Source organism: Pneumocystis murina (genome assembly GCF_000349005.2).
Source record: "Pneumocystis murina B123 chromosome Unknown supercont1.12, whole genome shotgun sequence".
NCBI lineage: Eukaryota > Fungi > Ascomycota > Pneumocystomycetes > Pneumocystales > Pneumocystaceae > Pneumocystis > Pneumocystis murina.
In genome coordinates, this window is record NW_017802370.1 from 190240 (window position 1) to 201161 (window position 10922).

The 10922-nt window shown below is 28.2% G+C and overlaps 6 protein-coding genes across 6 annotated transcripts; 2 read left to right on the forward strand and 4 right to left on the reverse strand.

Annotated features, from left to right (window-relative positions):
• Positions 1 to 147: 147 nt before the first annotated feature.
• PNEG_02165 (hypothetical protein) lies at positions 148 to 5008 on the reverse strand (the record flags this gene model as incomplete). The annotated part of the gene is made up of 17 exons (XM_007875955.1): positions 148 to 286; positions 332 to 396; positions 445 to 893; positions 937 to 1570; positions 1616 to 1708; positions 1750 to 1790; positions 1832 to 1886; positions 1927 to 2034; positions 2081 to 2141; positions 2188 to 3466; positions 3512 to 3647; positions 3693 to 3916; positions 3959 to 4062; positions 4104 to 4171; positions 4215 to 4472; positions 4521 to 4565; positions 4610 to 5008. The coding sequence occupies 17 exons, from the start codon at positions 5006 to 5008 to the stop codon at positions 148 to 150; spliced, it is 4158 nt and encodes a 1385-aa protein (XP_007874146.1).
• A 108-nt stretch (positions 5009 to 5116) lies between these two features.
• Positions 5117 to 6248, forward strand: PNEG_02166 (hypothetical protein; the record flags this gene model as incomplete). The annotated part of the gene is made up of 9 exons (XM_007875956.2): positions 5117 to 5175; positions 5218 to 5238; positions 5293 to 5340; positions 5387 to 5452; positions 5496 to 5616; positions 5663 to 5849; positions 5896 to 5949; positions 5994 to 6142; positions 6189 to 6248. 9 exons carry the CDS (start codon positions 5117 to 5119, stop codon positions 6246 to 6248), a joined length of 765 nt encoding a protein of 254 aa, XP_007874147.1.
• On the reverse strand, positions 6245 to 6646 carry PNEG_02167 (hypothetical protein; the record flags this gene model as incomplete). The annotated part of the gene is made up of 3 exons (XM_019757740.1): positions 6245 to 6268; positions 6311 to 6439; positions 6482 to 6646. 3 exons carry the CDS (start codon positions 6644 to 6646, stop codon positions 6245 to 6247), a joined length of 318 nt encoding a protein of 105 aa, XP_019613302.1.
• Positions 6647 to 7010: 364 nt separating this feature from the next.
• PNEG_02168 (isopentenyl-diphosphate delta-isomerase) lies at positions 7011 to 7934 on the reverse strand. Its single transcript, XM_007875959.1, has 5 exons — positions 7791 to 7934; positions 7412 to 7750; positions 7249 to 7362; positions 7078 to 7206; positions 7011 to 7032 (listed from the first exon to the last, which is right to left on the reverse strand). Exons 1-4 carry the CDS (start codon positions 7915 to 7917, stop codon positions 7091 to 7093), a joined length of 696 nt encoding a protein of 231 aa, XP_007874150.1. The 5' UTR covers positions 7918 to 7934; the 3' UTR covers positions 7011 to 7032; positions 7078 to 7090.
• A 240-nt stretch (positions 7935 to 8174) lies between these two features.
• Positions 8175 to 9292, forward strand: PNEG_02169 (hypothetical protein; the record flags this gene model as incomplete). The annotated part of the gene is made up of 1 exon (XM_007875960.1): positions 8175 to 9292. One exon carries the CDS (start codon positions 8175 to 8177, stop codon positions 9120 to 9122), a length of 948 nt encoding a protein of 315 aa, XP_007874151.1. The 3' UTR covers positions 9123 to 9292.
• On the reverse strand, positions 9231 to 10725 carry PNEG_02170 (hypothetical protein; the record flags this gene model as incomplete). The annotated part of the gene is made up of 5 exons (XM_007875961.1): positions 9231 to 9801; positions 9842 to 10127; positions 10173 to 10262; positions 10317 to 10392; positions 10441 to 10725. 5 exons carry the CDS (start codon positions 10723 to 10725, stop codon positions 9231 to 9233), a joined length of 1308 nt encoding a protein of 435 aa, XP_007874152.1.
• Positions 10726 to 10922: the final 197 nt, after the last annotated feature.

The following is a 10922-nucleotide window of genomic DNA, read 5'->3' on the forward strand; positions in this document are numbered from 1 at the left end:
GATAATTAAGCAATATTTTTGCTATTTTCAATTAATTTTTCTATTTAAGAATCTAGCTGAAAATTGTCGGTATAATTTTTTGTCGATAAAATTTATATATAATATATAGGTGAATATTGAATAAAGAAATGTTTTAATATAGTTATTTCATATATCCGTTATTCCTGCGTGTATACACATAGACCGAAAGACTCCATCTTTTTTATTAAAAAGTTCCCGTGGAGACCCAAATTCAATAAGTGTACCTGAGCTTATAACAATAATTGTGTCGTAATGAATAACAGTGCTATATATAAATATTAATATTGCGTAAAAAAAGATATAAATATACTTAATTCTGTTTGCTATACATAAAAGTGTTGCATCCTTAAAGTGGGTTAGAATAGTATGTTGAATCTTGAATAAAAATATGAATAAAAATATTTAGATATATGTAATTTTTACCTCCATATCTGTTTTAGCGTCAATACTCGAAGTTGCTTCATCAAAAACGACGATTTTGGATTTCCGTAATAATGCTCTTGCCATAGTTAATAATTGACGTTGTCCATGACTAAAATTTTGTCCATCAGTTTCTATGGGCCATTCTAAATTGAATTCTGATAATTCTTCACTGCCTGTGTTACGATATTTCTTAATAGAATCTAGGAACCATGATTTTTTTAAACTATCCCAAATTTCTTGATCTGAATATTGTTGAAATGGGTCAAGATTTGACCGAATTGTTCCTTCAAAAAGTGTTGGTTCTTGTGGAATAATAGAAAGTTTGCTTCTTAAATCATGAAGACCTATATCTGAAATAGAAATTCCATCAATCGTTATTGAGCCTTTAGATATTTCTACAAGTCTATAAAGAGCTACTATAATAGAACTTTTTCCTGCTCCAGTGCGACCTAATAATATTATTGTTATGTATATGATGATTTCTTAACATACCAACTATGCCTACTTTTTCTCCTTTACTAATATGAATATTTAAGTTTTTTAATGAATATGGAAGCTCTTCTCTATATTTAAGCCAGACATTATTAAATATAATTTCACCGTTTTGAGGCCAATCAGGTGGAGGTCTTTTTTCTGGAATTATTAAAGGTGCTTCTGTCTTTAAATTCTCTCCATAATGATGAAGCCTCTCTACTGAATTCATATTAATTTCAAATTCAGAAAACTGCCTTAACATCCAAGACATTATACCAACAATTTGAAGGGAATAAGAAAGGATAAGACCTGCAGTTGTTGGATCAATATTTGATATTATACTTAAAATAGTAATAGATAATGTAATCATGTTTCCGATTGCATCTAATCTTAAAGCAAGCCATCGTTGGGCGGCAAATACTAATAAATAGGCACTATTTGATAAATCTAGTCTTTTTTCATTTTCTAATTTAAATTTTGATTGTTTTTCGTATGCGCGTATTATAGGAAGGCCTGTTAATGTTTCACTAATTTGACTATAAAGGTTTGATTTTTGTAAAGAATCCAGTCGCTTTATTTCTCGAGAAGATGCTCTATAGAATGACATTAAAATGAAAAAAAGTGACATTAAACATATAAGTGCAATAAAAAACTACTAAATATTAGTTATTGAATTATTAAAAGTAAGAAATCTAACATAATGTAATAATATAATAATAAGGATGAAAATAGAGATAATGAATGAAAGCGTTACAAGAAACATCAGATAACTATCAGAAAGCGCAATATCCTTATAAAGTTAATAAAGACTTTTTAATAAATAATATATACTAGAATTCTAATGTCTTTAGTGAACCTATTAATAATTCGTCCTACAAATGTCAAATAAATCTAATTTAAATATAAGTATAACCTAAAGGAGTAGTATCAAAGAATGACATAGGTAATCGAAGAACACGATGAATAGCCTAATTGATATTAACATAAAAATGGATAAATATTGATTACTTTATAATGCATCTTTGTACTAGCACGTCTGCCGATATTAAACAGTGAAATTTCAATAATAAAATATAGAATTATTTCAATAATGCCCAATAACACATATATTAACATCTATTAGGAAATGTTAGACATAAATACTGTACATCTTGAGGCTTACATAAAATTTAGCAGATCTTTTGAATTGGTTTTTTATCCAAAAGCTTAACCATAGATTATTTCTATATGTGTTCAGGCACTTTTTTTAGTTTTTATAAAAAATAATACCCAATATTAAAAAATTGATAAATAGATAGCAAAAGAATAACTGCTGGAATAATCCAAAGACCTGCTGCTGCTTTAATATATTCAATATATACTTTAAATTTTATCGAGCCTATTTCACGTTCTTCATCCTGCATTAATGTTTTAATTTTCCTTTCTTTTTCTCCCGAAATGACTGTTTCTGGTGCCTTTTTGGAATATTCGTCACTTTCTACTTGTGTGTTGAGAAATTTTTTAACAAATTCATAAAAATGTTCTTGTTTAGAAATCATGTCTGAATATTTTCCTATTTCTCGAATTTCTCCATCTTCAAGATAAATTATTTTGTCCGCTTTGTCAAGTATATCGAGTTTGTGTGTCACAAGAATCACTGTTTTATCTTTAAGAAGACCAAGAATGCATTTTTCAAAAATGTCTTTACTGACATGTGAATCAACAGATGATAATGGATCATCTAATAATACAATATCTGCACCAAAGTAAACAGCACGTGCAATATTAATTCGTTGTTTCTGGCCACCACTAATTGTAACACCTTTTTCTCCTATTTCTGTTAAATCGCCATTAGGTAATATCTGAAAATCGAGTTCTAAACAACATGCTTCGATTACTTCTTGATATCTTTGTTCATCATATGGTTTTCCGAATAAGATGTTATCAATAATAGTTGTATTTTGAATCCATGAAATTTGAGAACAGTAACTAATTGTGCCATTTAATTTTATTGTTCCGTTGATTATGTATACTTCGTTAATAATAGAAAGAAGAAGTGTACTTTTCCCTGAACCAATAGGACCTACGATGCATACAAGCTCCCCTTTCTTTATTCTTAAGTTAATATTTTTAAGATCTATTTCGATGTTATTTTTTTCAAAGCTTTTTTCAGAATTATTTTGAATTTTATCTTTTTCCTGCAACACAATATCAGAGATGTATTTTTTTTCTTTTTCATTTAATTTTTCATTCTTAGTTTTTTTTTTATCTTTTTTTTCTAAATTAGACTGATTTAATGATGATTTTTTCTTGAAAAAAGTGTTTTCTGAATATTTTAGTTCCTTTTTTTCTAGATCTTGGCCCAGAGAACCTGATGCCCATGTGAAATATCCGTTTTTAATAATAATTGCATCATTACATTCTTCCTCCTGGGAATTTTCGGGTTTTTGATATGCTAAAGTATTTCTAAATTCTTTTACTGAATCAGAATTTTCAAAATCGTCCTCATTAGAAAGCATTGTTTGAATCCTCTTTAATGAAGCAAGCATATTACTAGTAACACCCATTGCTATTATGTTAAAAAATGTATTTGAAAGTTTAAAAAAAATAATACCAAAAGGTAAAAGCATAAAAGAAATCCTTAAATGGTTAAGAAGAGTTAATGATGAGAAAATAATTGCAGGATCCAGATTCTTTTTTATTAAATAGTATGTAATAAAGGCTAATATAATGCAAAAAAATGGTAAAGTCTATAAATTGATAAAATAATTAGAGAAATGTATCAATTTTGTTACCATAAATAAAGAATCAACAAGTGACCGAATAGCTATAAGTAATTTAATTACTTTTTCTTCATTTTTTCTTAGATTTAATATTTTATCCAAAAAAAAGTTTTCCCATGCATAAAATTTGATTATTTTAATAGATTGAAGCGTTTCATTTGTTATACGAGCACGAATGTCTGCGATAGAAGAAATTCTGAGATTTTTATTGATAAAAGTTTTTGATACTTTTGCCACTAGTACAATTAGATTGAGTAGATTAGCTGATTATTTTTTACATATAGGAGCAGAAATAAGTAATAATGAAAGCCCTAAAAGTGCAGGGACGCCAAGATTTATGTATAAAATTAAAAAAATTAAAAGAATTTGAACTGTTGCTGTCCTAATAATAATTATAAATTTTCTATAAAAAATGAAAAATACCATATAATATGTGTATATCCAAGAGAAATGTCAACATTAGTAACATCGGTATTGATTAAATTCATGATCTATCTATTAATATCTGTTCCAGAATAAAATAATGATATATACTTTTCCATTATTATAAAATAATCTCTGTTTATTTTTAAGAAGAAGACTTTTGCGATAAATACATGATACTAAAGCCGTTCTTGATAATGCTCCCACAGTCATAGTCCGATAAAATGAATGATGAAGACAAAACGAAGATATTGTTTGAAATAAATATAACACAAGACAAAGCATAATACCATATACTACATGTTGTTTTGGATTAATATGCGTATTTTGATCATGTAATGCTCTTTTCTGAGAAAATATAATAATATACTAATAAAAATATCAACTTATATATAAAATCTCCTTAAAATAATAAACCTTAACCATAAGAGATGACAAAATAACTAATAAATCGCAAAAAAACTGTTCTTTATTAGTTCATCTACCCTTTCTTCTTATTTAAATACTTTAATAATAGTAGCTGACCAATAATGATTACGAAATGTATCATTTAATGCCAATAATAATCCTTGTTTTTTTTGTTTATGTTTTTCATAATGTTTCAGTAATTCATCCCCCAACTTTTTAGATGTACGTTTTTCATCAATAAACCATAAATCACTTATTTCAAGAGGCCTTTTAAACCCTAATACCATTAAATGATCTAACCAACTCCATAAAAGTTTAGATATTATATTAGCATGAGCCTCTGGAATTACTTTTGTAGATGATGGAGCTGGTCCTAAAATAATATCCTTTAACTTTGTTTTTATACTCTGTATACAACTATTTTTTTTAGTTTTTTCTAGTTCTATACATTTAGAGTTTATGTTTTCTTTATTTTCTTTATTATTAAGATTCTCCATTTCTTTATTAACCCTTTAATATTTAAATATAGAAAATCCTAATATCGAGATAATATTAAAATTAAGACTAGATTTTAATAATATTTGAAACTAGAGAAATATATAGAGATGAAATTATCAGAATTTACAAAAATTAGTATAAGAGAGAGTTTGTCGGGGATTTTTGGGTAAAAAAATGTATTTTAAGAAAAAGATTAATAAGTATATAGGGCTATATCTATTGCATTTTGGTATGTTTGTTTTTAATAGATTTTTATAGAAATTCAAAGATTTTTTTTCAATAGGTTGATTACAGTATATCCTCAATTAATTGAAAATTATAAACGAAAATCGTATGTAAGAAGGATTTGTAAGTTAAGGGATTAATTAAATTGATAGTGGAGATTCATTATCGCTTCATTTTTTATGTTTATGGTTAATTGGAGATATTTTTTCTCTGATTGGGTTAGAGTTATAAACAAAGGGGGAAAATGCTGATATTAGATAGATCAATATGGGGAAAATTAATATCAGTAATTATTGCGGTTCAAGTTTATTTTTTTTTAGCAGATTTGCTTTTAATCCTTCAAATTTTATATTATAAACGAAAGCCTAGTCTTCGATCTAAAGTGAATAAAATAATGGATATTAAATAATGTCTAATATGATTTCGAGGTTCGTTTATCAACATTAAAAGGAGCTACACTTTCTCAGTTCTTTGTTTCGTTAGCGGTTGTGATAATTTTTGGCATATTGGGATGGATTATTACAGTATTGATGGGAGGGATTAAAAAACCGGAATTAGAATATAATGGTTCTTCTGGATTTTTAGTGGTGGGTTATATTGGGTCTTTTTTTTATTGTAAGTTTTTTTATATTTTGAATAATACAATTAATCGAATTTATAGTATTTGCAAGAATACCACAAATTATAAAAAATTATAAAAGCAAATCTACAGATGGTATGGTATATATTTCTAATATTCTTAAATTCTGAGATATATAGGGCTATCTCCTTTATTTTTTGCTTTTACAGTATTGGGAAATTTAACGTATATAGTTAGTATTTTGCTGATAGACATCTCACGAAAATATATTTTAATTAATCTTCCGTGGCTATTATCAAGCTTTGGTACTTTATTTATGGATTTTTTGGTAAGGTTATTTTTATAGTACAGAATGTTTTATATAATTATATTAGATATTTGCACAGTTTATTTCATATCGGAGAAGAAGAAAAAGCGAAGGTTCTTCAAATTAATCAAAAAGACCAAAACCCATCTGCTTAAATATTAGCAATGTTTTAATTATTAAAAAAAATACATCTTCATCTGATTCTTCTTTTTCTTCTTCTTTGGGAGCTTCTTCAATTACTGTTTCATTTGTCTGAAGAGAAGATACACCTTCAGTTGCCAAGGCTGGCTCCCCGAAGTTAATATTAAGAAGAAGTTCCTAATTTAATTAGATTTTTTTTTAAAAATATTAAAGACAAACTTTGATGTTCTTTCCTTCAAGTGCTTTTGCGAATAAAGATGTCCAAATATTTTCAACCTGAATTCCTGCTGACTTTACAAGTGTTTGTAGTTTGTCCGATGTTATTTCAACTCCATCATCAGCTAAAATTAATGTTGCATAAGATACTGCTAATTCTATTGACATCTAATATATATTAGTTCGAAAAAAAAACAATATGCCTATTCATTTATAAACCTTAATGAAATATTGTATTTTTGCTTAATAAATAATTTTAAAAATAATTTTATTTTAAAGTTTAATTTTTTTCTATTTTTTACGCAAGTTGAACTTTAAGGGTGTCCTTGAAGAAAAATATATTTTCTCGTAACTTTGAAATATAGAGATTTTTTTTAAATATATTGTATACTTTGGGTCATAATGTTTTTTTTAATTTATAATTTTTTTAAGAATATTTCTTTATTTTAATATTTATTATTTTTTATACTAAAAAAAGGTAAATGAATGATTTAAATAATAGTTTTAATATGCAAATAATTTGAATATTACTTGTTTTTGATAATAGTAAAATACTATTGAAATATTAGGCAAAAAATGAATGATTAATTTTTTTATACTTGGATGAATCAATCACATTCGAATAATAGCATGTTGATTTTTTATAGCACTAAGATTGTTAAGATTATCCCACCAAAAAAACATGAATGAACGACAAATTAGTTGAAACCATGGTGTAAATTTAAAATCTAAAAAATGTAAAATAATGGTTTTAATAAATAAAATGCTACCTTTAGAAGTTAACATTTCACGAAGATCAATTTGTCTAACATATCGTGCTGTTTCTACTTCGTTTGCATTAAGTTTCAGGTCAACATTTGCTTGAATAAATAAAATATAATCAACTATATTCAAAAAAAATCAGGGATATTTTTTTAGTATTCAATATAATACTTTCATTTTCTCCCCAGACTTCATCACTTTGCGCTGAATATTGAATTTTTGTTAAATATGAAAATTTTTCCAATGGAACTTGGTTTGCTGTAATTCCTAATTCGTGAAAAAGTTTTCGTTGTGCTGCACGTTTAACTCCCTCAATAGATTCCTCTGATGTCCTTCCATACTCCAAATGAATATAAAGTGGATGTGAACAACATGTATTTGTCCATAATCCTGGAAATGTAATTTTTTCATTTGCCCGTTTTTGAAGCAGTAAAAGTCCATTTTCATTGAATAAAAACACTGAAAACGCTCTATGAAGCATTCCTCTTTTGATATTTTTTAATAAATGGCCTTTATAATTAATTTTCTTCCAAAAAAAATAATTATTTACATTTTTTTTTTGTTTCAAATCCAATAATTTCATCATTCTCATTAACTAAAATGCATATTTCTTCCATCAAACGCCTCTGCTCTGGATCTTTTCCTTTCAAATTTTCATCAAATACATTGTTATCCATATTTTTTTAAGTTTCCAGACAATTGTTTTTGAGCATTTGATAACGTTAATAAGGGCTTATCCTGAGATCTCGAAGTAAACGGTTGCTATGGTAATTAGTTGCTATAGTGAAAGTGGCTGTTGAGACACGACAGCAGACAAGTTAAGATTGTTTGGAAGGTTTAAAAGTGGTGATAAATATCAAGATAAAGACTTTTTTATTATTTAAAATGAAAGATCAGCCTTAATTTCTTATTTTCTTTTTTTTTTGCGTTGAAAATGCCCGGAAGATTGAATGAATCATCACGGATGTTAACATCGACAATAGAAACAGGAGCAAGTAGTATAGTAGCATCAAATAGACGTAGAAGTAGTCCTACTGGATGGAGACCTTTAGATAGACCTTTATCCTCTTCAAGCTTTCAGGATCCTTTGGGTTTAGTATCATTGTTTTCACGATATTCTTCAGGAGAGGTAAATGAAACGGAAATGCCGTCAGAAGTAATTGAACCAGAAACTGTTGAGCATGGATTATCTATAGAGGCGCCTATTGAGACAGAAGCGGCAGCTGGATCATATACGTCATTATCATCATCGCTGAATCTTTTACGGCGTCGTGAATTGCGGCTGCGTGAGATGCGTGCAAGGGTAGATGGAATGGCAGAGCGACTAGCACTGATGCGCGAAGCACGATCAGTGATTAGAAGGTCATCGCCTGTAAGGTTTTTTTCGTCGCCTTCATCATTAGTTTCTCTTTCTTCATCGCCTGTTGTTTTGTCGTCTTCTGCAACATGGCCTGCTGGTCTCGTCCGACGTGCATTGCGAGGGGAATTGCTTGCATCCGATGCTTTTCTAGATGCAAATGGTGATATTTGGATGGATGATAGGGTACCGTCTGAATCAAATGATCCTTCCGATACTCAACATGTGACTTCAAATCAGGATTTGTTTAATGATTCTGAATATCCACCCCCCTTCGTGTTATCTTCTTATCGTATTGTTGATGGTGTTCTTTTTAATCTTGATGGCGAACAAGTCGGAACTACTGCAAATTTAGGTTCGGAACTTAGGAGTTGTAAAGAGCTTTATGACGAAATGGCGATGCATAGTTTATTTTTGCGTGATTGCGATAATGATGGTTCACTATACCTTTATAGCACAATTGCTCATAATGAAAGCAGGCAAAAAAGACGAAAATATTCAGTTGATTTTTGTGCTGGACGCTAGCAATATATGATTCCCATATGGGTATTTTGGCATATATGGCTGGTCCATATTTTTTTGTTTTTAATATGGATTTTATGATTCTTTTTATAAAAACGTTTAATGATATATTTAAATAGATAGTACTTTGAGATCGGATACCTCAATCACTTTTTCTTCTATAAGTTTTTTGATACATGCTTTAAATATGGCATGAATGTTTTCTGCCTGAGTCGTTTCTTCTAATGCCTTTGTAAATGTCATTTGTTCCAAAGGGATTTTTTGTAAAATTAATTCAGCATCAGCTAATACGTTGTCAATTACATCTAACGGAACATTTTCTCCCGTATAGAAATAATTTGCTGTTTTTAAAGATTGTTTAATGATCTTTTTGTTTTTTTTTATAGCTTTTTTTTGTATTTCTTTGGCTTTTTTTTCCTCTTTTCGTAATTGTTCCTCCATTTCTTTTTTCTTTCTTTCTTCCTCCTCTTTTATTAATTTTTCATGTGTTTCTTGGGCATTCGTTCTAGATTCTTGCTTTTTTGCCGCTTTCGCTGCTTTTTCTTCTTGTTTGAATTTCTTAATGCGAGGATCCAGGCTTAAACATGTATCTATTAATGCTCGAAGGCGTGCGGTATCTTCTGTTTTTCGTTTTGTTCTGTCTGCTTTGTTTTTACGCTCTTGATATCGTTTATTATTACGGCTATTATCAATCAGAAATGAATGAGTTAAAATTTTTCTACTTATATGAATCATCAGGAATATCTTTATCCAAGTATTCAAAAGATCTCCATGAATCAAAATTATACCAAAAGTTGTAAAATTTTTCCACTTCTTCCTTTGTCGAATACTCATTTCCAAGACTAGGAACTGGATGTTGATTTGAAAATCTTGCTTCGCTTTCAAATACTTCATTCCATTGTTTATAAAAACATGTCGTATCTTTCTTCGAAGGTAGGCAAATGTTTGCCTTTTCATCAACTGAATCATATTGTCGTCTTTTTATAGGATCTGATAAGATTTCCATTGCTGAAGTTTTTTATAAATATATATCATTTATCCTTTTTAAAATACCTTTCTGAATACACTTAAAGAAAGAATCATCATTCAGATTACCTTGAGCCGCTTTTTTATCTGGATGATGCTTCAAGACTTTTTGTCGATCTAAAATTCATCATATCATTCATATACTTATCATTTTAAAAAAATCTGACATACATGCTTGTTTTATTTCCTCTAATGTTGCTTTATAACGACTTTTAGATAACCCAAGTATTGCATAATGATCTTGTTGCTAAATAAAATATCAATATCTTTCTTCTAATCAAAAATCAATAAATACTTTCCATTCTTTTGGATCACTTCGAAGTAATTCTAAATCTTCTTCCTCTTCTTCCTCTTCATTAATAAACTTTATCTTCTCTTCTTTCTTTTCTACAAAATTTTTATTTAATAATTCTTTATTTAATTTCTTCTCTGCGTATTTTAAAAAATGACTTCCAGCTCCCTCTATTTCACGAATTTCCCATTTATTTATCCCTTCAATTGCTTTAAATATTCCAAGTTCATATAAATCTTCTTCATTTTTCTCCTCTATTGCATCAATAACTTCTCTACAAGTTCCCATCTTTTTCTCTTAGATTTTTTAGAGGTTGTATTCTTGGATCACGTGAATCCTTACAATTTTTTCTTCTAATTATAATAAAAAGCAAATTGATTCTGCTTATATTGGCTTTTAATCTTTTTTTTCCTGGATTTATTTGTTTTTTATTTTATATATTTTCTCTATATATTTTTGTGAAATTTTGTTAGATATCTGGATCT

Bases quoted from the DNA above. Each gene is read 5' to 3' on its own strand.
- PNEG_02168 (XM_007875959.1), bottom strand. From the start codon at position 7,917: ATGGATAACAATGTATTTGATGAAAATTTGAAAGGAAAAGATCCAGAG. The intron at 7,751-7,790 runs GTAAATAATTAT...TTAATTATAAAG, and splicing joins ATTTGAAACAAAAAAAAAAT to GCCATTTATTAAAAAATATC. The intron at 7,363-7,411 runs GTATTATATTGA...TTTTGAATATAG, and splicing joins AGTCTGGGGAGAAAATGAAA to TTGATTATATTTTATTTATT.